A 24,118-nucleotide genomic window follows, 5' to 3' on the forward strand; every position below is an offset into this window, starting at 1 on the left:
TCTAGGTTCCAGCTGGCGTGGTCATGAGCCCAGGAGAAGCACTGCTTCCGATGTCGTCTGCTCCAATGGCCCATTTATACCAAATTTCGCCGCTCTGTCCTAACGGTTTCTGTGGTTATTTCATGTAGTATTGCTTGTTAGCACTGACAACTCTACGACAACGCCGCTGCTCTCTGTCGTTAAGTGAAGGCCGTCCTCCACAGCGTTGTCCGTGGTGAGACGTAATGCCCGAAATTTGGTATTCTTGGCACACTCTTGACACTGTGGATCCCTATCGAGTTCCGAAATGGAGTGTCGTATTCGTGTAGCTCCAATTACGATTCCGCGTTCGAAGTCTGTTTATTACTGTTGAGCGGCCGTAGTAACGACGGAAACCTTTTCACATGGATCACCTGAGTACAGATGACAGATCCACCAATGCACTGCCCTATTACACCTTCTGTACGCCATACTACCGCCGTCTGTACATGTGCATATAGCTATCCCATGACTTTTATCACCTCCACGTGTATTATAACTACAAGTCAGGGACAAATATAGTAAACATGATTCATTTATTCTACTCAGTGTTAGACTCTATGTCGTTATCCAGGACGACCAAACAGCATAAGCATAAATGTACTTTGATACTTGGTCTTAGTTACCTGAACATTAACTATCATGTAATAAAAGGGCGTCGTTCATTATTTAAGCGAAGACTATTGAAATAAAATAACAAAAAAAAAGAAACCGCAGGTATCAAGGCGTGTTTACTGTTTTTATGGTTATACTGTTGTATATAATATAATATAATATAATATAATATAATGTAATACAACAATTCCAATCCCAAAGAAAGCAGATGTTGACAGATTTGAAAATTACCGAACTATCAGTTTTATAACTCACGGCTGCAAAATACTAACGAGAATTCTTTACAGACGAATGGAAAAACTAGTAGAAGCCGACCTCGGGGGAGATCAGTTTGGATTCCGTAGAAATATTGGAACACGTGAGCTAATACCGACCCTACGACTTATCTTAGAAAATAGATTAAGGAAAGGCAAACCTACGTTTCTAGCATTTGTAGATTTAGAGAAAGCTCGTTTCTAGCATTTGTAGATTTAGAGAAAGCTTTTGACAATGTTGACCGGAATACTCTCTTTCAAATTCTGAAGATGGCAGGGGTAAAATATAGGGAGCGAAAAGCTATTTACAGGTTGGACAGAAACCAGATGGCAGTTACAAGAGTCGAGGGACATGAAAGGGAAGCAGTGGTTGGGAAGGAGTGAGACAGGGTTGTAGCCTCTCCCCGATGTTATTCAATCTGTATATTGAGCAAGCACTAAAGGAAACAAAAGAAAAATTCGGAGTAGGTTTTAAAATCCATGGAGAAGAAATAAAAACTTTGAGATTCGCCTGTGACATTGTAATTCTGTCAGAGACAGCACAGGACTTAGAAGAGCAATTGAACGGAATGGATAGTGTCTTGAAAGGAGGATATAAGATGAACATCAACAAAAGCAAAACGAGAACAATGCTGAGGGAATTAGATTAGGAAATGAGACACTTAAAGTAGTAGATGAGTTCTGCTATTTGGGGAGCAAAATAACTGATGATGGTCGAAGTAGAGAGGATATAAAATGTAGACTGGCAATGGCAAGGAAAGCGTTTCTGAAGAAGAGAAATTTGTTAACATCGAGTATAGATTTAAGTGTCGGGTTGTCGTTTCTGAAAGAATTTGTATGGATTGTAGCCATGCATGGAAGTGAAACATGGACGATAAATAGTTTGGACAAGAAGAGAATAGAAGCTTTCGAAATGTGGTGCTACAGAAGAATGCTGAAGATTAGATGGGTAGATCACATAACTAATAAGGAGGTATTGAATAGGATTGGGAGAAGAGAAGTTTGTGGCACAACTTGACTAGAAGAAGGGATCGGATGGTAGGACATGTTCTGAGGTATCAAGGGATCACCAATTTAGTATTGGAGGGCAGCATGGAGGGTAAAAATCATGGAGGGAGACCAAGAGATGAATACACTAAACAGATTCAGAAGGATGTAGGTTGCAGTAGCTACTGGGAGATGGAGAAGCTTGCACAGGATAGAGTAGCATAGAGAGCTGCATCAAACCAGTCTCAGGACTGAAGACCACAACAACAACAACTATTGTATATCTTATGCATAGTCACTTATTCTGAGGATCTGCTCACTTTCTCCTGAACTGGACTGCAGTATCGCAGTGTACTGGTAAAGGCGCCACAGCCCTCTTTCACATTTCCGGATACTCACCAGTCACCGAACAGTACCATATTCCGTTGTTTCAGCTGTCAACCCTGAGATGAATTGATCCGGGGCAGGATCCCACTTCTGAAAGTGCCACGAAGTTGATAGCCATCACGTTAATTTATGCACGTGTCCATTTTCAACTGCCTGTGTTAATACTGTGTAGTACCTTCTTTTATGTAATATTCCTATATGAATAACAATAATAATAATAACAATAACAATAACAAAAAGTAGAACAGTAACTTTAACATCAAGTTTGGGACATTACAGGTAGAGTGCCAATTCCGAGGGTGAGTGCATACTGCCTGTCCAAAAGTGCGCTGATAACGTTTACCAAGGTCTTGAGAATGGAAATGAAGGAATGGTCCGTCTCTGTCTGCACTGTGGAACCACCTCTTTGTCAGTAAGTATATTACGGTACGTACAACACTCAAGTTTTCTCGTACGTTGTAGAGTAAACTATGTGTACAGTGTTGAGTGTATTAATTTACTAGTGAAAAATGAACAGTACCTCCTAATGCAACGGTCTCACATGCATGGAGTTTTATTCGGTAATGATCAGCAGGAAATAACACGTATCAGATCATTAAAAAGGCGAAAATGCTCCTGTTTAGAAGACTCTGACTGAAAAGTGGGTTTACGAGCTACTTCATTCTACCTTTCTCAGCATCATCAAAAATTTTCGCAAAACGTTTGCCACGCAAACATATCCGCGCTCTTTTCTACAAGCATTTCACCTCTCACTTCCACAAACTCACCTAACTGTCTCTCACTTACATCCACTGGGCCGTCCACTACCACTTGCCCATTCTCACTCACTCATTCAGCCCAACTCGTTGTCATTGTCTCTTTGTAGCTCTCTGTCATTGTCTTCCATCTCAGAGCCACAGTCTCCTTCTTCCTGTCCCACTTCTACTGTCACCTCTCACTGACACTCCCACTTGCTCTCTCTTACTGCTACTGTCTCATTCGATCCCTCCCATTGCTGCTGTCTCTTCTCACTATTACCTTCTCTGTTCCTCATAGTCATTGTCATAGATTCTGTTTCTCATTATCACTGGCTCTCACCTACTTCCACAGTCGCCTCCTTTCTGTTCCTTCCCATTGGCAGTGTGTCCTTTACTCTTTTCGTAGCACTGTTATGTCACTGTCGACTATGTTCTGCTGATACTGTGTCCTTCTCTTTTTCTGATACTGCCCTTGTCTGCTTCGCTCTTTCTATACCACGACCACTGCCTACTATCGTCCAGTATTTTTTTTAAATTTTCTCTTTCCCACTGTCTCTGTCTCCTTCTCTCTTAGGAAAAAAAGCTCGAATATGTCCACATGGAAAAATTTTTAGGAAAATTTTTAAAGGTGCTGAGGAAGGTAGAATGAGGCAGCTGGTACTCCACTTTTGAGCCAGAGTCTTTTAAACAGTAGCACATTACCTTTTTTGTGCACCGATAGTAACACTTTCGTCTTGGTTCCCCTCTTTTCGCTGCCACAATAGGGCGCTTCACTCATATGGAAATAACTTTATGGGTCGATAAAATGTTGGTAGTGCTTAGGTGAAATTGAAACAACACAAAACTAATTTTACATTTCAAATGGAATTTTACATGCACAAATTTTTGCGTGAGAGATCTTAAAATATACCGAAAAAATTACACTCGTTTCATGTGTATAACAGTATTGGAATCTGCGACTCGGTTTGGGCCCCCAAATACCAAGTTTTGGGGTGTTTCTAGATAACAGCTAAAGATTTTTGAAAACGGGTAGATGGCACTTTTAGACAAATTCCTGGAGAACATGCCTCATACCGGATCTTACACGCGTATTTTACGAGTGGAAGTAGAGTAACTTTGAACCTCTGTATCTTGGAAAAGGTTAAGATATAAAAAATATTCAAAGTTCCTGGAAACCGGGGTCCTATGAATAAACCGTAAAAATTTCATGTAATTACTGTGCATAGCCGTCTTGGAATCTGCGACTCTATTTTGGTACGAAAAATTTGAGCAGAAAACCACTTTTTAATGGTTTCTCGAAGGAACCGCCTTTGAACTAATTGTGGTTCCCTATACCCCTTAAAGTCCACCGTAGACAAAACAAAATACAAAAAGAACCAACCGATTTTACGCATTTGCCTAAGCGGGAGGAAATATGTAATAGTCATACTTTGACCCTGTTCTGTAAGAGAGTGACAATAAAACGATCCTTCTGTTGGATGTACGAAAGGCTATACAAAACGACCCTATCTTTCTATCATCAACAGAGGCCGAGGTATGAGTCCCGGGAAAAAGTCGTTTCTATATGTGGCGTTTTGGAACATATTAGCTACCGCATGTTGTCGCGTGCGTACCGCTAAAGGTTGTACGCTTTATGGGGCCGCAATCACAAAGTCACACGCCTATGGATAGATTGGCCCGGATAACTATTTCATTATACTGTGTAGTTTCCTCTAGATACATGCAATCACGCAATCATTCGCGCCAACGATAATAGAGCTGCCGAACATCATCTTGGCCACCTTCTCCTGTAGTCGTACTTCTCCGAGTTATTCTGGACGTTATGTGCAACGTTCAATGATGGACAGTTCCTATTTATTACTCGCGAAGGATGTTAACAGCATCTTATTTTGCTGTGAGTGAAATCTCTTTCGCTCTGCAAAGGATACGCTGTGTTCATTAAATGTAGCAAAATGAAACTGTGTGCAAAACTGACATTCGTGTCCGTATACTCCACAGAGTGTGAAGACAGTGTCAGAAGCGCATCATTCAACAAGGACAGAGAGAGTGCTCACTGATTGCCGAATATGCGAAGTGCCGCCGCAGAGTATTCTCCAGATGACGGGCTCTTTGAATCGTACACTGAAGTGACAAAAGTCAGGGACACTTCCTAGCATCGTGTCGTGCCTCCTTTTGCCGGAGTATTGGAGCAACTTCACGTGGCACGGATTCAGCGAGTCGTTGGATGTCCCCAGCAGAAATATTGTGTCATGCTGCCCCTATAGCCCTCCATAATTACGAAAGGAGGCCTACTGCAGGTGCAGTGTTTCGAGCATTAAATGACCTCTCGGATATATCCAATAAACGTTCGATGGGATTCATGCCGGGCGATCTGGGTGGCCAAATAATTCGTTTTAATTGTCCAGAATGTTGTTCAAACCAGTCACGAACAACTGTGACCCAGTGACATGGTGCATTGTCATCTATAAAATTTCCATCGTTGTTTGGGATCACTAAGCCCTTGAATGGTTGCAAATCATCTCCAAGTAGTTGAACATAACCATTTTCAGTCAATGATCGTTTCAGTTGGACTACAGGATCAAGTCCATTCCATGTATACAAAGCATACACCATTACGGAGCCACCACGAGCTTGCACAGTGCATTGTTGACAACTTCGGTCCTTGGTTTCGTGAGATCTGCTCCACATTCGAATCCTACCATCAGCTCTTATCAACTTAAATTGGCGCTCATCTGGCCAGAGCAGGGTTTTCCAGTCATCTCTGAATCAGAGGCTCAGACGGTTCTGCGACTGTGTAGGCTGCAGATTCCTCGACTTGCGCCAAAGGGTTGTTGATTTTGGGGTTCCGCTGAATAGATCAGGTGTCCACTATACGCAGGAGGCGGCTACACGGGTAGCAGGGGCTGTGTGGCATGGACTGAGCGGTTTTTTAGGTTAGAGGGTCTCGGGATAACACAAGAAGGGCTTCAGGCACAAAAGATGCAGGCCGAACACAGGAAGAACGTAGATATAGGAACCATCGGTATAACAATTGTAAATTGTCGTACCTGTATTGGGAAAGTAGCAGAGCTCCAAGCGCTAATAGAAAGCACTGATGCTCAAATCGTTACAGGCACTGAAAGCTGGCTAAAGCCGGAGATAAGCTCAGCCGAAATTTTTGCTGAGAACCTAACGGTGTTCCGAAAGGATAGGATTAACACGGTTGGCGGTGGCGTGTTTGTTGCTGTTAGAAGTAGTTTATCTTGTAGCGAAACTGAAGTAGATAGTTCTTATGAATCAGTATGGGCAGAGGCCATTGTTGGCAACAGGAATAAAATAATAATTGGATCCTTTTACCGACCTCCCAATGCAGGTGATACAGTTGCTGAAAGGGTCAAAGAAAACGAGTCTGATTTCAAACACGTATCAAACTCATACAATAATAGTTGGTGGTGACTTTAATTTACCTTCGATGCGTTGGCGAAAATACTTGTTTCATTCCGGAGGTACGCATAAAGTATCATCCGAAATTATGCTAAGCGCATTCTCTGAAAATTCTTTCGAGTAGTTAGTTCATGCGCCCACGGGAATAGTAAACGGTTGTGAAAACACAATTGACCTCTTAGCAACAAATAGTCCTGAGTTAATGACGAGCATCAAAACGAATATAGGGATTAGTGAACACAGGGTTGTTGTAGCGAGATTGAATATTGTAACCCCCAAATCCTCCATAAATAAACGAAAAATATACTTATTCAAAAAAGTAGATAAAAATTCACTTGGCGCCTTCCTGAGAGACAATCTTCACTCATTCCAAATGAATGATATAAGTGTAGTTTCCACAACGAAACTTTGTCTCGAAACCTGGCAGAAAATCCAAAGAGATTATGCTCGTATGTGAAGTATGTTAGCGGCCAAAGACAATCAATGCCTTCATCTACATCTATACTCCGCGAGCCACCTTACGGTGTGTGGCGGAGGGTACTTATTGTACCACTATCTGATCCCCCCTTCCCTGTTCCATTCACGAATTGTGCGTGGGAAGAACGACTGCTTGTAAGTCTCCGTATTTGCTCTAATTTCTCGGATCTTTTCGTTGTGATCATTACGCGAGATATATGTGGGCGGTAGTAATATGTTGCCCATCTCTTCCCGGAATGTGCTCTCTCGTAATTTCGATAATAAACCTCTCCGTATTGCGTAACGCCTTTCTTGAAGTGTCCGCCACTGGAGCTTGTTCAGCATCTCCGTAACGCTCTCGCGCTGACTAAATGTCCCCATGACGAATCGCGCTGCTTTTCGCTGGGTCATGTCTATCTCTTCTATTAATCCAACCTGGTAAGGGTCCCATACTGATGAGCAATACTCAAGAATCGGACGAACAAGCGTTTTGTAAGCTACTTCTTTCGTCGATGAGTCACATTTTCTTAGAATTCTTCCTATGAATCTCAACCTGGCGCCTGCTTTTCCCACTATTTGTTTTATGTGATCATTCCACTTCAGATCGCTCCGGATAGTAACTCCTAAGTATTTTACGGTCGTTACCGCTTCCAATGATTTACCACCTATGGCATAATCGTACTGGAATGGATTTCTGCCCCTATGTATGCGCATTATATTACATTTATCTACGTTTAGGGAAAGCTGCCAGCTGTCGCACCATGCATCAATCCTCTGCAGGTCCTCCTGGAGTACGTACGAGTCTTCTGATGTTGCTACTTTCTTGTAGACAACCGTGTCATCTGCAAATAGCCTCACGGAGCTACCGATGTTGTCAACTAAGTCATTTATGTATATTGTAAACAATAAAGGTCCTATCACGCTTCCCTGCGGTACTCCCGAAATTACCTCTACATCTGCAGATTTTGAACCGTTAAGAATGACATGTTGTGTTCTTTCTTCTAGGAAATCCTGAATCCAATCACAAACCTGGTCCGATATTCCGTAAGCTCGTATTTTTTTTTCACTAAACGTAAGTGCGGAACCGTATCAAATGCCTTCCTGAAGTCCAGGAATACGGCATCAATCTGCTCGCCAGTGTCTACGGCACTGTGAATTTCTTGGGCAAATAGGGCGAGCTGAGTTTCACATGATCTCTGTTTGCGGAATCCATGTTGGTTATGATGAAGGAGATTTGTATTATCTAAGAACGTCATAATACGAGAACACAAAACATGTTCCATTATTCTACAACAGATTGACGTAAGCGAAATAGGCCTATAATTATTCGCATCTGATTTATGACCCTTCTTGAAAATGGGAACGACCTGCGCTTTCTTCCAGTCGCTAGGTACTTTACGTTCTTCCAGCGATCTACGATAAATTGCTGATAGAAAGGGGGCAAGTTCTTTAGCATAATCACTGTAGAATCTTAAGGGTATCTCGTCTGGTCCGGATGCTTTTCCGCTACTAAGTGATAGCAGTTGTTTTTCAATTCCGATATCGTTTATTTCAATATTTTCCATTTTGGCGTCCGTGCGACGGCTGAAGTCAGGGACCGTGTTACGATTTTCCGCAGTGAAACAGTTTCGGAACACTGAATTCAGTATTTCTGCCTTTCTTCGGTCGTCCTCTGTTTCGGTGCCATCGTGGTCAACGAGTGACTGAATAGGGGATTTAGATCCGCTTACCGATTTTACATATGACCAAAACTTTTTAGGGTTCTTGTTTAGATTGTTTGCCAATGTTTTATGTTCGAATTCGTTGAATGCTTCTCTCATTGCTCTCTTTACGCTCTTTTTCGCTTCGTTCAGCTTTTCCTTATCAGCTATGATTCGACTACTCTTAAACCTATGATGAAGCTTTGTTTGTTTCCGTAGTACCTTTCGTACATGATTGTTATACCACGGTGGATCTTTCCCCTCGCTTTGGACCTTAGTCGGTACGAACTTATCTAAGGCGTACTGGACGATCTTTCTGAATTTTTTCCATTTTTGTTCCACATCCTCTTCCTCAGAAATGAACGTTTGATGGTGGTCACTCAGATATTCTGCGATTTGTGCCCTATCACTCTTGTTAAGCAAATATATTTTCCTTCCTTTCTTGGCATTTCTTATTACACTTGTAGTCATTGATGCAACCACTGACTTATGATCACTGATACCCTCTTCTACATTCACGGAGTCGAAAAGTTCCGGTCTATTTGTTGCTATGAGGTCTAAAACGTTAGCTTCACGAGTTGGTTCTCTAACTATCTGCTCGAAGTAATTCTCGGACAAGGCAGTCAGGATAATGTCACAAGAGTCTCTGTCCCTGGCTCCAGTTCTGATTGTGTGACTATCCCATTCTATACCTGGTAGATTGAAGTCTCCCCCTATTACAATAGTATGATCACGAAACTTCTTCACGACGTTCTGCAGGTTCTCTCTGAGGCGCTCAACTACTACGGTTGCTGATGCAGGTGGTCTATAGAAGCATCCGACTATCATATCTGACCCACCTTTGATACTTAACTTAACCCAGATTATTTCACATTCGCATTCGCTAATAACTTCACTGGATATTATTGAATTCTTTACTGCTATAAATACTCCTCCACCATTGGCGTTTATCCTATCCTTGCGGTATATATTCCATTCTGTGTCTAGGATTTCGTTACTGTTCACTTCCGGTTTTAACCAACTTTCCGTTCCTAATACTATATGCGCACTATTTCCTTCAATAAGAGATACTAATTCAGGAACCTTGCCCTGGATACTCCTGCAGTTTACCAATATTACGTTAACTTTTCCTGTTTTTGGTCTCTGAGGACGGACGTTCTTTATCAACGATGATAATGTCCTCTCTGGTAAGCCGTCAGGTATTTTATCGTTTCGCCCAAGGGGGGGTCCCTCTAACCTAAAAAACCCCCGTGTGCACGCCACACGTACTCTGCTACCCTAGTAGCTGCTTCCGGTGTGTAGTGCACGCCTGACCTGTCTAGGGGGGCCCTACAGTTCTCCACCCAATAACGGAGGTCGATGAATTTGCAACCATTATAGTCGCAGAGTCGTCTGAGCCTCTGGTTTAGACCGTCCACACGGCTCCAAACCAGAGGACCGCGATCGACTCTGGGCACTATGCTGCAGATATTAAGCTCAGTTGCACTCCGCGTGCGATGCTGGTTGTCTTCACCAAATCAGCCAGCCGCCGGAAGGAACCAAGGATGGCCTCAGAACCCAAGCGGCAGGCGTCATTCGTTCCGACATGTGCTACTATCTGCAGCCGGTCACACCCAGTGCGTTCAATAGCTGCCGGAAGGGCCTCCTCCACATTACGGACGAGACCCCCCGGCAAGCACACCGAGTGCACACTGGCATTCTTCCCCGACCTACCGCTATTTTCCTGAGGGGCTCCATAACCCGCCTAACGTTGGAGCTCCCTATAACTAATAGGCCCGCCCTCTGTGACTGTCGGGACCTTGCCGGAGAATCGGCCACTGGCCCAACAGGCGAGGCATCCTGTGGTGGCTCGGAAACGATGTCATCACCACTAGGAAGCACCCCGTACCTGTTGGAAAGGGGTAAGGCAGCTGCCACGCGGCCAGATCCCACCTTCGCCTTTCGGCCAGGCACGCGCGAGCCCACCTCTGTCCGCCATTCACCCTGGAGTGATGGCTGACCGGTAAGATGCTCACTGCCGGAAGACGCAGCGACATCAGGAGTTCCATGTGATTTCAAGGCCACCGTCGTAGGCATAGGTCTCACTACAGTTGCCCCAACGCCACTACGAGCCGACGCCTGCGCCTCGAGCTCGATGAGCCTAACAGACAAAGCCTCCACCTGCCCCCGAAGAGTGGCCAATTCTCCTTGCGTCCGCTCACAACAACCACAGTCCCTACACATGACTATGTTTACCCTACTCTATACGGTGACAAATTCCCAAGATAATCTTCTGATGAGCTACTCTGATAATCAAGAAACACTCACTGAAATACGAGACGCGAAAACTACGCTAGGTTTTCCCAGAAAAAACTATTTAAAAGCTAAGCGCAGCAAATAAGTACAAAAACGCTTTATACAAACAGTACTCGCTGCTGCTGGTGCTCTCGCTCTGGCTGTCACAAGACAACTGCTGATTCAAGTGACTAGTGGCTAACGGCCGCGAAACAAACAAGAGACGGTTTTAGGGCGCTTTCTGTTCTAAACGATCAAGAAAACACTAAGAAATCTAACACGAAAACTACGTAAAGTTATATCAAGAACTGTTAGTTACTATGCAGAGCAGATAAACACAAATAGAATCCCTTCCTTAGTGGAAGGTCGTAAACAAAATGCAAAATAAACGCTTTATACAAACAGTACTCGCTGCTGCTGGTGCTCTCGCTCTGCGCGATAGCAATGGAGATACAAAAAAATGTTCAAATGTGTGTGAAATCTTATGGGACTTAACTGCTAAGGTCATCAGTCCCTAATCTTACACACTACTTAACCTGAATTGTCCTAAGGACAAACACACACACCCATGTCCGAGGGAGGACTCGAACCTCCGCCGGGATCAGCCGCACAGTCCATGACTGCAGCGCCCTAGACCGCTCGGCTAATCCCGCGTGGCAATGGAGATTCAATCGAAGACAGTGCTGCCAAAGCAGAGTTACTAAACACTGCCTTCCGAAATGGCTTTATAAAAGAAGACGAAGTAAATATTCCAGAATTCGAATCAAGAACAGCTGCCAATATGAATAACGTAGAAGTAAATATCCTCGGAGTAGTGAAGCAACTTAAATCATTTAATAAAAGCAAGTCTTCTGGTCCAGACTGTATAAGAAATTAGGTTCCTTTCAGAGGATGCCGATGCAATAGCTCCATACTTGACAATCAAATGCAACCGTTCGCTCGACAAAAGATCCGTACCCAAACACCGAAAAGTTGCACAGGTCACACCAATATTCAAGAACGGTAGTAGGACTAATCGACTTCATTACAGGCCCATATCATAACGTCGATATGCAGCAGGATTCTGAAACATATATTGCGTTCGAACATTATGAATTACCTTAAAGAAAACGGTCTACTGATACACAGTCAACATGGGTTTACAAAACATCGTTCTTGTGAAACATAACTAGCTCTTTATTCGCATGAAGTGTTGAGTGCTACTGACAAGGGATTTCAGGTCGATTCCGTATTTCTGGATTTCTAGAAGGCTATTGACACCGTACCACACAAGCGGCTTACCGTATTTCTGGATTTCCAGAAGGCTATTGACACTGTACCACACAAGCAGCTTATAGTGAAATTGTGTGCTTATGGAATATCGTCTCAGTTATATGACTGGATTTGTGATTTCCTGTCAGAGAGGTCACAGTTCGTAGTAACTGACGGAAAGTCATCGAGTAAAACAGAAGTGGTTTCTGGCGTTCCCCAAGGTAGTGTTATAGGCCATTTGCTGTTCCTTATCTATGTAAACGATTTTGGAGACATACTGAGCAGCCGTCTTCGGTTGTTTGCAGATGACGCTGTCGTTTATCGACTAATAAAGTAATCAGAAGATAAAAAAACCTGCAAAACGATTTATAAAAGATATCTGAATGGTGTGAAAATTGGTAGTTGACCCTAAACAACGTAAAGTGTGGGGTCATCCACATGAGTGCTAAAAGGAATTCGTTAAACTTCTGTTACACGGTAAATCAGTCAAATACAAAGGCCGTAAATTCCACTAAATACCTAGGAATTACAATTACGAACAACTTAAATTGAAAGGAACACATAGAAAATGTTATGGGGAAGGCTAACAAAAGACTGCGTTTTATTGACGTGACACTTAGACAATGTAACAGATCTACTATGGAGACTGCCTACACTACGCTTGTCTGTCCTCTTTTAGTGGGTGTGGATTCCTTACCAGATTGGACTAACGGAGTACATCTTAAAAGTTCATAGGAGGGCAGCACGTTTTGTATCAGCGCGAAATATGGAAGAGAATGTCACTGAAATGATACAGGATTTGGGCTGGTCATCATTAAAAGAAAGGCGTTTTTCGTTGCGACGGGATCTTCTCATGAAATTCCGATCACCAACTTTCTCCTCCGAATGCGAAAATATTTTGCTGACACCGACCTACATAGGGAGAAACGATCATCACGATAAAATAAGGGAAATCAGAGCTCGTACGGCAAGATGTAGGTGTTCGTTCTTTCCGCACACTACACGAGATTGGAATAATAGAGAATTGTGAAGGTGGTTCGATGAACCCTCTGCCAGACACTTAAATGTGATTTGCAGAGTATCCATGTAGACAGAGATGTAGATGTAGATCTAGGGTCCACCGATATGGTCAAGAGAGGCGCTGCAGTGATGTCGTGGTATTAGCAAAGGTACTCGCTTTGGTCGCCCGCTGACATAGCCCATTAATGACACATTTCGCCGCACAGTCCTAACGGATACGTTCGTCGTAATTTGCACATAGATTTCTGTGTTTTTTTTCACGCAATGTTGCTTGTCTCTTAGCATTGACAATTCTATGCTTAATGCCTCTGCTTTCGGTCGTTAAGTGAGGGTCGTCGGCCGCCGCGTTTTCCATGGTGAGAGGTAATGCCTGAAATTTGGTATTCACGGCACATTCTTGGCACTGTGGAATACGGATTTCCCTAACGATTTCCGAAATGTAATGTTCCACGTGTCTAGCTCCAGCTACCATGCCGCGTTCGAAGTCTATTAATTGTCGTCTTGCGGCTATAATCACGTCGGAAGCATTTTCACATGTATGAACTGAGTACAAATTACAGCTCCAATAATGCAGGTTCCTTTTACATCTTGTGGATGGGATACTACCGCCTGTGCGGCTGGTCTCGGCGGAGGTTCGAGTCCTCCCTCGGGCATGGGTGTGTTTGTCCTTAGGATAATTTAGGTTAAGTAGTGTGTAAGCTTAGGGACTGATGACCTTAGCAGTTAAGTCCCATAAGATTTCACACACATCTGAATTTTGATACTATCGCCATCTGTATGTCTGCATGTCGCTATCCCGTGTGTTTTGTTACCTCGGCGTATATACAGGTTACTTAGGGAACAGCAAATATTTGCCGTTCGGTAATTTGACGGAATGTTATGCGATTCATAACTCATAATTATTGCTACTGCTTTTGTAGTGATGTCGTTGTAGTATTAGTTACAGCAGAGAAACATATCAATTACTAGGAAGTGACGTTCTGTTCGTAAACTGCGTTTTTAACTTAATTTTATTGTTTAGTTTAATCTAGAATTCTTGAGGTGGAATTCTATTGTAGTTAGTTTCTCGTGATTTAGGTATAATGGTAGAAACTTGTTGGATGACTTGGTATCGTAATCATCCGAACAATTCAAAAATTTATGCGAAATACTAACAACGTTAGTAGCAACTAACGATACGAATGGCATGGAAAATCTGTTCTTTTCTACTTCAGAGCAATAGTTCAGTCAGAATATATGCTTTAATTCTTTTGAAAATTGTTTCGCTTAACAAATCGTACAGAGGGATTCCGACACTAAATTTTCCTCTCGATCCATATCTGACTGACTGGTGTAGAGCCAGGGAATCCGGCCACCGCGTACTATGCAGTGGTGTACTGAGTATACACGCTGGTGAATCAGCACATTGTGGCTACTGCAAACCACGAGATTGAATGCCGTCTTCTAGTGCTGCGCAGAGTGGCCGACAGGTTCTACGCGCTACAGTCTGGAACCACGCCACCGGTACGGTCACAGGTTCGAATCCCGCCTCTGGCAAGGATGTGTGTGATGTCCTTAGGTTAGTTAGGTTTAAGTAGTTCTAAGTTCTAGGGGACTGATGACCTCAGAAGTTGAGTCCCGTAGTGCTCAAAGCTATTTGAACCATTTTTTTGAACTAGTGCTGCAACTATGTGATGCAGTGAGGAAAGTGTCCCAGAAACGTTGCAAAAATTTCGAGGGGCTATAATGGTGTCTTGAACAAATAGAGGATAGCATCCCATATCCAGAAACGTCATCCAACAATGCTACAGAGTGTCGAAGTACTAGGTGGCAGCGCCTGCTAGTAGGCCACCCCTTCTGCAGCATATGTGACTTTAAATGGTAACAGGCCATGGGTGTAACGTATCGATATGCTGTATGTTATTCACCGATCACGACTGATTGCCATGATCCCCAGTGGAGAATGGAGAACGAGCTGCTGCGTAATGGCTTTGTCTCCTGCGATTGCAATGCCTTGTTGGATGATGGCTTTGGACAGGTGTTTCCATCTTCAGTTTCATTTTCTCCTGGAACCTTCTAAAATATCCAATATTTTTCGATGACAAATATAAACTGCAGGTGGGAACCCATGTCTGAAACCGTTACCTACTGAGGCAACGGAACATCGCATTCATAGAAGACAAGGCCTGCCTACGCAGCAGCTAACTTTCTCTTCCCCACTGGCAATCATTGAATAACAAACAACATTACGAGACGTCCCACCACGTTTTTTTGCCGAAAGAATGGCCTACTGGAAAGCGCCGGCCCCTATACCTTCGACGCTCTGTAGCGTCGTTGGATGACGTTTCCAGACACCGGTTCCTATCCTCAATTTGTTCCTCAAGATACCCTCTACAATTTCTGGAAGTTTGTCGCAACATTTCACGGACATCTTGTACAAGCGAAGCACAGACAGATGGGGAATCATTCTAGACATGATGTGCGGTAAAAATGGGAAATCCATTGACGTGTCAGTGTGATAAAGGACAGATTTTTATGGCCTGCAGCCTGTGAAAGAGCATCTCGGAAACGACGAAGCTGGTAAACAGATCACGAACAGATCCATTTTACCGGTTCTAGCTCGCTTGGCTCAGCCCTGGCTCGCGCCAAGACCGACTTAAGATGCACAGGATCAGTTAAATGGATCTACTACTCAAAATTACTGGTCAATATTCACTTACTTTCCCTTAAAAACACCTGTTTTAGTATAAATTACTTAGAAAATTAATAAAAATGAACATTTTTCTTATATTCACCTATTATAAAATAATTACTTTTTAATACAAAACGTTGACAGGCAACCCTAGTGGGGACTGTTTAAATGATTGAGAATGTTGACATAATTTTTGTGTTCAAACAACATTTATTTTTTTCTAAAAAAACAGACAAACTATGCTGAGCATTTTATTGATTGAATACTGTAAACAACTAACAGGTGGTTTAAGACTACACTGGACAAGTATCCTGAGTGGCAGAAGTGAGTCAAGAACTCTGGCCCTAAAAATGTGGATACCGCAATCTGAATTGATCACACGCAGAGCAGACATTGATTGATCAAATCCACTGTAGTTTCTATACGTAGGTGCACCTGAGAGCAAGTGGCGATTGAGATCTGTACGCCCTGACAAAGTCGGAGCGGCAGTACGTTACCCTGTTTGCTTCGTACAGCGATGTAATTTGGAGCTGGCGAGATGTGTGCGGGGGAGGTGAGACGTGGAGCCAGTACCTGCGAATCGATCGCGGCCATGATAGAAATGCAAAAGTCTCACTATCTAGGGATCAGGCAGACGGATCGCAATTTACTCTCTACCAAACCCTGAAATCACGGTAGATTTTAATGTGTGACACACCCGTTGCCTGGTCGTATCAAGGACCAATTTGGCTCACTTATATGACAGAGCACACAAGGACACCAAACGTCAAGACTGGTAAACTGCAAACGAATAAGTGTGCCCTCGGCAAACGAGTTGTCTGAGACGTTTGAAGTCACACTGCCGGTACAGTAAGAACATCACCAGAGTCTCCCCAGTCTAAATTACTCGCAAGTGAAGTCAGTCTCAGGACCGGTCCCAAATACCAACCACACATGCCAGAGCCTCGACTAGAAGTGCTTACCAGACCAATGTCGCACACCCAAGTGCTTCGCACCTCCCCAGAAAAACTCCGTTTTTCCCCTCAAAGTGCATGAACGACACTGCCTTCACCCTATCTTGAGCCAATCGCAGGACTCTAGAGGCGCTAAATCTCCCTCTCACACGACAGCAAAAACTCATGTTGAACCAGGGCAAGAGTTAAGAAACTTGCGTCTCTGAAAAAAAAAAGAAACCGCCAATTACTGCCTTTCTTAAGTTTTCACAGACGGGGGAAGATGATTTTTTCCAAAGTCGTGTCGCTTCCCACAGCAACATGTGAACAGATTCGATTTTAAGGATCTTTATCTAAATCGCCTATGCCTCGGAGATTGTTAGTCCTAGCTATGAAGTGTAATAAAGATTCTATTTTCAAACGTTTCTCAGACGCCGCAGGTTTATTACACAACCGAGGCGACCAAAGGAAGTGGTTCAATGGCCTATTTGCACTTTCGGCGATGCGAAAACAGTTGAATTTTTATCACTCGTGGATCTGCACACAATGCCCCGTTTACGACTTCACTGTGTAGCTGCGACCCTTCAGACCGTCGCCCCCCGCCCAGGCCTCTGCTGGCGCCACAGCCCGTATCACGGCATTGTTCTGCTGGAGACCTGTCTTGAGGAGGGGCTGCCCTGTCTGACCTGTACAGCTGTGGGCCTGTCCGGCAAGATTTACGAAGGGATGGGCTCGCTGTCAATTGCTTTCAACTCCCAACATGACGTTTCTATGAGCTAAGAACCATAAAAATAACTCATGCTTTTAGCGCCCTACCAGGCTCCATCGTCTGCTCAGGTCGTTAACTTTCTAGAGTCTCGCTCAAGATACATCAGCCTGTAACAGAATCTTTAATAATTTTCCTTATATGAAAAATAGGTGAGAGCGTTAACTTGTCCTCTGCCAAGGTGAATGTAAGAAAATAAATTTAACGTTTTTTTAAGGGTACATTTAAGAAAAAAGAATTTCATTCATTCTCACAAAGAATAATTCATATTACAATTTTACTGGCTCTCTATTTGAGTGTATTTTATTACTTAACTGAGCATATATAATTAATTTAAATAAAAAATTCGCTCTCAAAAAGTACAAAAATATTTGACGCCATTTGGACGAAACCCAAAGGGCTTTTTCTTGATGTTTTATTCTCTTTATGTCTTTCCACCCTCTGGGTTTTTTGAAGTCCACCTTGAAGTCCAGGTAGCTGTCCTTCTTAGCATCTGGTCCTGTCATCTTTAATTGAAGTGGCAGAGCTTGAACAGCAGTGACTGGATGATTGGTGATCCCCATTCCTTTGGTGGTCAGTCCACCCCCACCCTGGGCACTCCAGGAGCAAATGTTTTCGGTGGCAGTTTGTACATATAGTTGGGATCCGAATGACAAAATACATTCTAAAAATGCTGTTTTCATCAGTTTATTTTTGGGTGTAAATAAATTATTCACTCCATGGTTTCGTATTTTTTTTGAAGTGATGTAATGTAAATAACATGTTATGTACCTCTAAAACACTCAAAATAAGATTTAAAAAGAATATTTTATGTTAAAAACGAAGTATATTCCCATACTGTTGTAAATGGCAATTGCTTCATTGCCATCTCTGAACGAAGTTATGAACTGCTTAATGAATGGCGCAAATAGAAGAATGTACACGCGGGATTGAACAATCACAAAGAATCCAGCGCATACAGCGTTATCTCATTCCCTCTGACACCAGCACTGTGGGCAATGTTGTGCTAGGTCAGAATCGTCTTATCTAGAGGCCACACGCTGCCAGATAAGTAGAAGCTGGAAATTCCCAGAACTGTCAGTTGCCTTAGAAGGCTTACACAGGCAAGACCTATGTTGTTTTGTATGGATGTGTGGAGAGCGAACATTGATCTCATACAAATATTATCAGATTTTGAAAATTCAAAATGCTAACAATACATAACATAACAAGAGCTATCTGAAATGTATTCTAATTGATGTACTAAATTTTTTCAGATTTTATTTCCTCTGTCTTTCTGAAAATACATCAGAAAAAAAATGTAAATTGGAAGTTAACATTTCAACAACTTCTTCTAATTTTTTGTTCATATATATTGCTAAAAATTTATTGTAAGTATTATGTGCTGTTAAATTATTCTTACCATACATTGTTGCATATTCTAAAGTCTCTTAAGCAATTGCTTCGTTAAAAGTTTCACAAAGTTTTCATAGCATTTACTGTGAAGTTACAATACTCATCCTACAAGTCATATTGAAAAGATAGATCAGATCATTCGAAATGAAATTATATAGAGTTAGGTCAGTGTGTGGTCTGATAGTGTAACTCATTTAAAATCGAGAAATGCATCATATGCTTTGAGAAAACTATTTGGAGGATTAATATTCTATGTCTCCTGTGGGAGAATTTCGTTTCTTTCATTTTTCAGGTATGTATTTTGTAGATTAAGGTGGTCATATAATGAAGAGTGAAGTAACTGATTATTTTTACAGTTTGTCTGAAATCTATCAAATATGAAATAAGGTGTATCAAATTTGGCTCAGTTATAGTAATATGTGATAGAATGGTCAAAATTTTTCTTACCACTCAGTCCTGCATCTTCTACAGCTTGTAGTTCATATAAAGATATTGGCATTCTTAGATGTTTGAGAATATTTTCTCATTGTTTTAACTCGTAATTTGGTTCATATTTAACAACCGAATTTTCATCGATTCTATTACAGATATTTGCTTCCTTAGGAATTGTATCTTTAATTTCAACTCTAGCGTCATTATAATCAGGCCACCTAAGATTTGCATCTCCAGAACTAGAAGACCTAGTAAAAATTAAAGTTAAATCTCTTTGCCACACAATTTCTTTATAATCTTTAAGAAATCCACCAAGTGGTAGATTTTAATTTATTAAGGATGCAATTTATTAAGACATTTCTAAAACAACTGTTACATAAGCACCATTACAGTCAATCAGATTGTCATTTTCAACTGTTACAGTAGTGTCTAAGTCTTGAATAGGATAAGAAGTAGGAATATCTACAGGATAATGTGGTTTATGAATTACTGGTCCACCAAATTCTGTATTAGGCTTAATAAAGCAAAAATATTAGTTTCTGAATGAAAATGATCACTATGTTTTACAAACATTCCATCAGCTATAATAAAATATATATTTATTGATTCTAATGGAATAATTTTAGGAACATCATTACAAAAAGTCTTTATATTAGCTTCAATAATTTGATTATTAAATCCTAGCAAACTTGCAGTACTATATTCCTTTATATCTATATACAACTTATCATCACTTTCATTAGTAACACTGCTTCATATTTCATCAGCTTTAATGTGGATAAATGGATTTATTGAATGAATGAATTTTTCTAATTTTTTAACTATACTGATCTACAGCAATTTCTAATGTCTCTCCATCACAATATAATTAATTATTTTTCAATGTATTAATTGGAATTAAAGAAGTTGTATAAAAAAGAAACTAATGTAACGTTTTTATAAGTTTCTCTTATTGGAACAGTTAAAATTTCTTTTAAGAACAGATGATTTAGCACTCATTTGAAATAGATAATCCATTTGTATTGGTAAAAATTTATTTGAATAAATGACAGATTTGGAAGCAAAAAGAAAAGTATTCCAGCAAAGAACTCAAAAGATAAACATGCAAACTTTTAACAAATTCTATTTTATGTGCAATAATAGGAGCAAGTGGTTGTGGAAAAATTACATTAATGATTGATAATTATATTCTAGCTACAGGATGGTTGAACTGGAATAAAATTACTCATTTGTATGTTTACTTCAAAAGTTTAGATCAACCAAAATCCTCAGAAATTGTAAAAAGATGTGAAAAATTGAAGATAAGCATAATGAAAAAATTGCTACTTTTATTGCAAATAATGATAAAATTATTCCATTAGATCAATGTCTACATAAATCAGTAGTAGTATTTGATGACTTCATTCTTGAAAATCAGAATATAGTTAGAGAATATTTTACTAGAGGAAGACATAAAGGAATAGATTGGCTCAAACTTACTCAAAACCAGCAAAACAATTAGTTAGACAATCTTAATTTTTTAAAATGTTTTCAGATAAGATGATGACAATTTAAATCATATTTATCGTGAGCTTAATGATGGTGATTTAAAATTTGATTATTTTAAAGACATGAGTGGTAAATGTTGGAATGATCATTTTGGATTTTTTATGATAGACTTGACTAAAAACCTAAATGAAGCGAACTTCAGAAATAAAATGCAGAATTTCCACAATGACATAAACCTCAAACATAAACGTTATACATAACATAAACGTTAAAAAAGAATGTCAAACATTAACGTTAGATGTTAAAAATGTATAATGTTTTTTCATCTCTAATAAACGCTTGCAAAATACGTCCTGAAACGTGTTAAAGAAGCTAAGTGGAGTAGAAGGAAAGGTGAAGACTTAAAAGAACAATAATTCAAGCTTTGGAAAAACAACCAAGAACAGAATATGAAAAATATGAGAAAGAAGATCAACCAATTATCGATGATATTGAAGAAGTGAAACAAGGAATTATAGGATTAGATGACAATGTTCTGAAAGCTATTGATGAAAACCGAACCTCTCATCATTATACAGAAGATTTTGGAGATGTACCAGAAATTAGATCTTATGGAAGTCCATAATGTGATTATACATTAAGTGAATTAGAAAGATGAGGAGCATTGGAAACGTATGAAGAAGAGACTAAAAGTAAAAACAAGTCATCCACTGTTAAAAAAATAATGGATAGTGATGCTAAAAAAGTTAATGTTAGTGAAAGAATGATAAAATATATTAATCACAGTAAAGATAAAGTTTTTGGATTGCGACCTGTTAGTATATTTAAATATGTTGGCAAATTACCAGTTGAATTCAATGGAGACAAATTAATTAATAGTGAAAAGATGTATGAAGGAACAGATGGACAATGAATCTAACTAGCGCATTGTTCTTTAACATATGAAATAGTAAAAGCTTACACAACTTCTTGATTAACTCTGACATGAAACTGGACAGTGATGAGTTATCACCACCTCCAGTGTCTATAAGTTTAAAATCGAATGGTCATTAAGGTCTGAGCGATTGTCCCTAAGTACTGGTTTGACACAGGAATCATAGAAAAACAGTGAGAAGAACGATTTATCAGAGTCAAAGTCTGTGCAAAAGGTCTGAAGGTATTTTCACATATTTTTCTATGCCTTGGCGGCACATTTTCCACCGATAGTTTTCTAAATGCGTCACTCAGTGGTAAGACAACCCCTACGCACTGATAAGTCGGGCCATGGGCTGCCTCAACACTCTGTCACATAAAGTTGCCACCCTGACTAAACGTCCCTGCACAACCAGCACAGAGCTGGGCTTATGTCACAAACTGCCAACAGTCTCAGCCAGCAGTCTGAGCCTTAAACCACTTATCTCCGAGAATATCAACATGTTCTGCCGTGGATACATTGTGACGTAGTTCGTTGGCATAGCCATGTGTATTCCCTAGGCGGTATACTACGTCAGAATCAAAGTCACTAAGCTGTGACTCCCATAAGGTTAAGGGTTTAGTTTGATACTTAAGGCACATCAGTTAGTTTGTTGCTGCATGACCTGTTGCAATTGTGAAACGCCTACCATCCAGCTAAACAATCTAAATACACTCCTGGAAATTGAAATAAGAACACCGTGAATTCATTGTCCCAGGAAGGGGAAACTTTATTGACACATTCCTGGGGTCAGATACATCACATGATCACACTGACAGAACCACAGGCACATAGACACAGGCAACAGAGCATGCACAATGTCGGTACTAGTACAGTGTATATCCACCTTTCGCAGCAATGCAGGCTGCTATTCTCCCATGGAGACGATCGTAGAGATGCTGGATGTAGTCCTGTGGAACGGCTTGCCATGCCATTTCCACCTGGCGCCTCAGTTGGACCAGCGTTCGTGCTGGACGTGCAGACCGCGTGAGACGACGCTTCATCCAGTCCCAAACATGCTCAATGGGGGACAGATCCGGAGATCTTGCTGGCCAGGGTAGTTGACTTACACCTTCTAGAGCACGTTGGGTGGCACGGGATACATGCGGACGTGCATTGTCCTGTTGGAACAGCAAGTTCCCTTGCCGGTCTAGGAATGGTAGAACGATGGGTTCGATGACGGTTTGGATGTACCGTGCACTATTCAGTGTCCCCTCGACGATCACCAGTGGTGTACGGCCAGTGTAGGAGATCGCTCCCCACACTATGATGCCCGCTCCCCACACTATGATGCCGGGTGTTGGCCCTGTGTGCCTCGGTCGTATGCAGTCCTGATTGTGGCGCTCACCTGCACGGCGCCAAACACGCATACGACCATCATTGGCACCAAGGCAGAAGCGACTCTCATCGCTGAAGACGACACGTCTCCATTCGTCCCTCCATTCACGCCTGTCGCGACACCACTGGAGGCGGGCTGCACGATGTTGGGGCGTGAGCGGAAGACGGCCTAACGGTGTGCGGGACCGTAGCCCAGCTTCATGGAGACGGTTGCGAATGGTCCTCGCCGATACCCCAGTAGCAACAGTGTCCCTAATTTGCTGGGAAGTGGCGGTGCGGTCCCCACGGCACTGCGTAGGATCCTTTGGTCTTGGCGTGCATCCGTGCATCGCTGCGGTCCGGTCCCAGGTCGACGGGCACGTGCACCTTCCGCCGACCACTGGCGACAACATCGATGTACTGTGGAGACCTCACGCCCCACGTTTTGAGCAATTCGGCGGTACGTCCACCCGGCCTTCCGCATGCCCACTATACGCCCTCGCTCAAAGTCCGTCAACTGCACATACGGTTCACGTCCACGCTGTCGCGGCATGCTACCAGTGTTAAAGACTGCGATGGAGCTCCGTATGCCACGGCAAACTGGCTGACACTGACGGCGGCGGTGCACAAATGCTGCGCAGCTAGCGCCATTCGACGGCCAACACCGCAGTTCCTGGTGTGTCCGCTGTGCCGTGTGTGTGATCATTGCTTGTACAGCCCTCTCGCAGTGTCCGGAGCAAGTATGGTGGGTCTGACACACCGGTGTCAATGTGTTCTTTTTTCCATTTCCAGGAGTGTATGTGATACCATGTATCAGGATGAGCATCTTCTTCTCTGTAGTTGGGAATTCTTTTCTGCTTCATTTAGCTGTCTCAAAGCACAGGCTGTTGGTGTTATCTGCCCTTTCTATTTCCTGTCTTAACACACACCCCAAGAATGGATCCTGCCAACACAAGATAGCATAAACTGCATTTGATAATCCAAGAAGTCTTTCAAACACTCGAAGACTTGCTCACAACCTGGAAGCATTGAGACTTCACTAC

General features: G+C 42.0%; 1 protein-coding gene across 2 annotated transcripts in view; it reads left to right on the top strand.

Moving 5' to 3' along the window:
* Nucleotides 1-24,118, top strand: part of LOC126465839 (estradiol 17-beta-dehydrogenase 2-like) — a 152,926-nt gene that overhangs the window by 89,365 nt on the left and 39,443 nt on the right. For both annotated transcript variants that reach the window (XM_050096338.1, XM_050096339.1), the window contains exon 5: nt 2,541-2,673. In XM_050096338.1, coding sequence (XP_049952295.1) covers nt 2,541-2,673 — 133 coding nt within the window. The remainder of the gene's footprint in view (nt 1-2,540; nt 2,674-24,118) is intronic.

This window comes from Schistocerca serialis, chromosome 1 (genome assembly GCF_023864345.2).
Source record: "Schistocerca serialis cubense isolate TAMUIC-IGC-003099 chromosome 1, iqSchSeri2.2, whole genome shotgun sequence".
NCBI lineage: Eukaryota > Metazoa > Arthropoda > Insecta > Orthoptera > Acrididae > Schistocerca > Schistocerca serialis.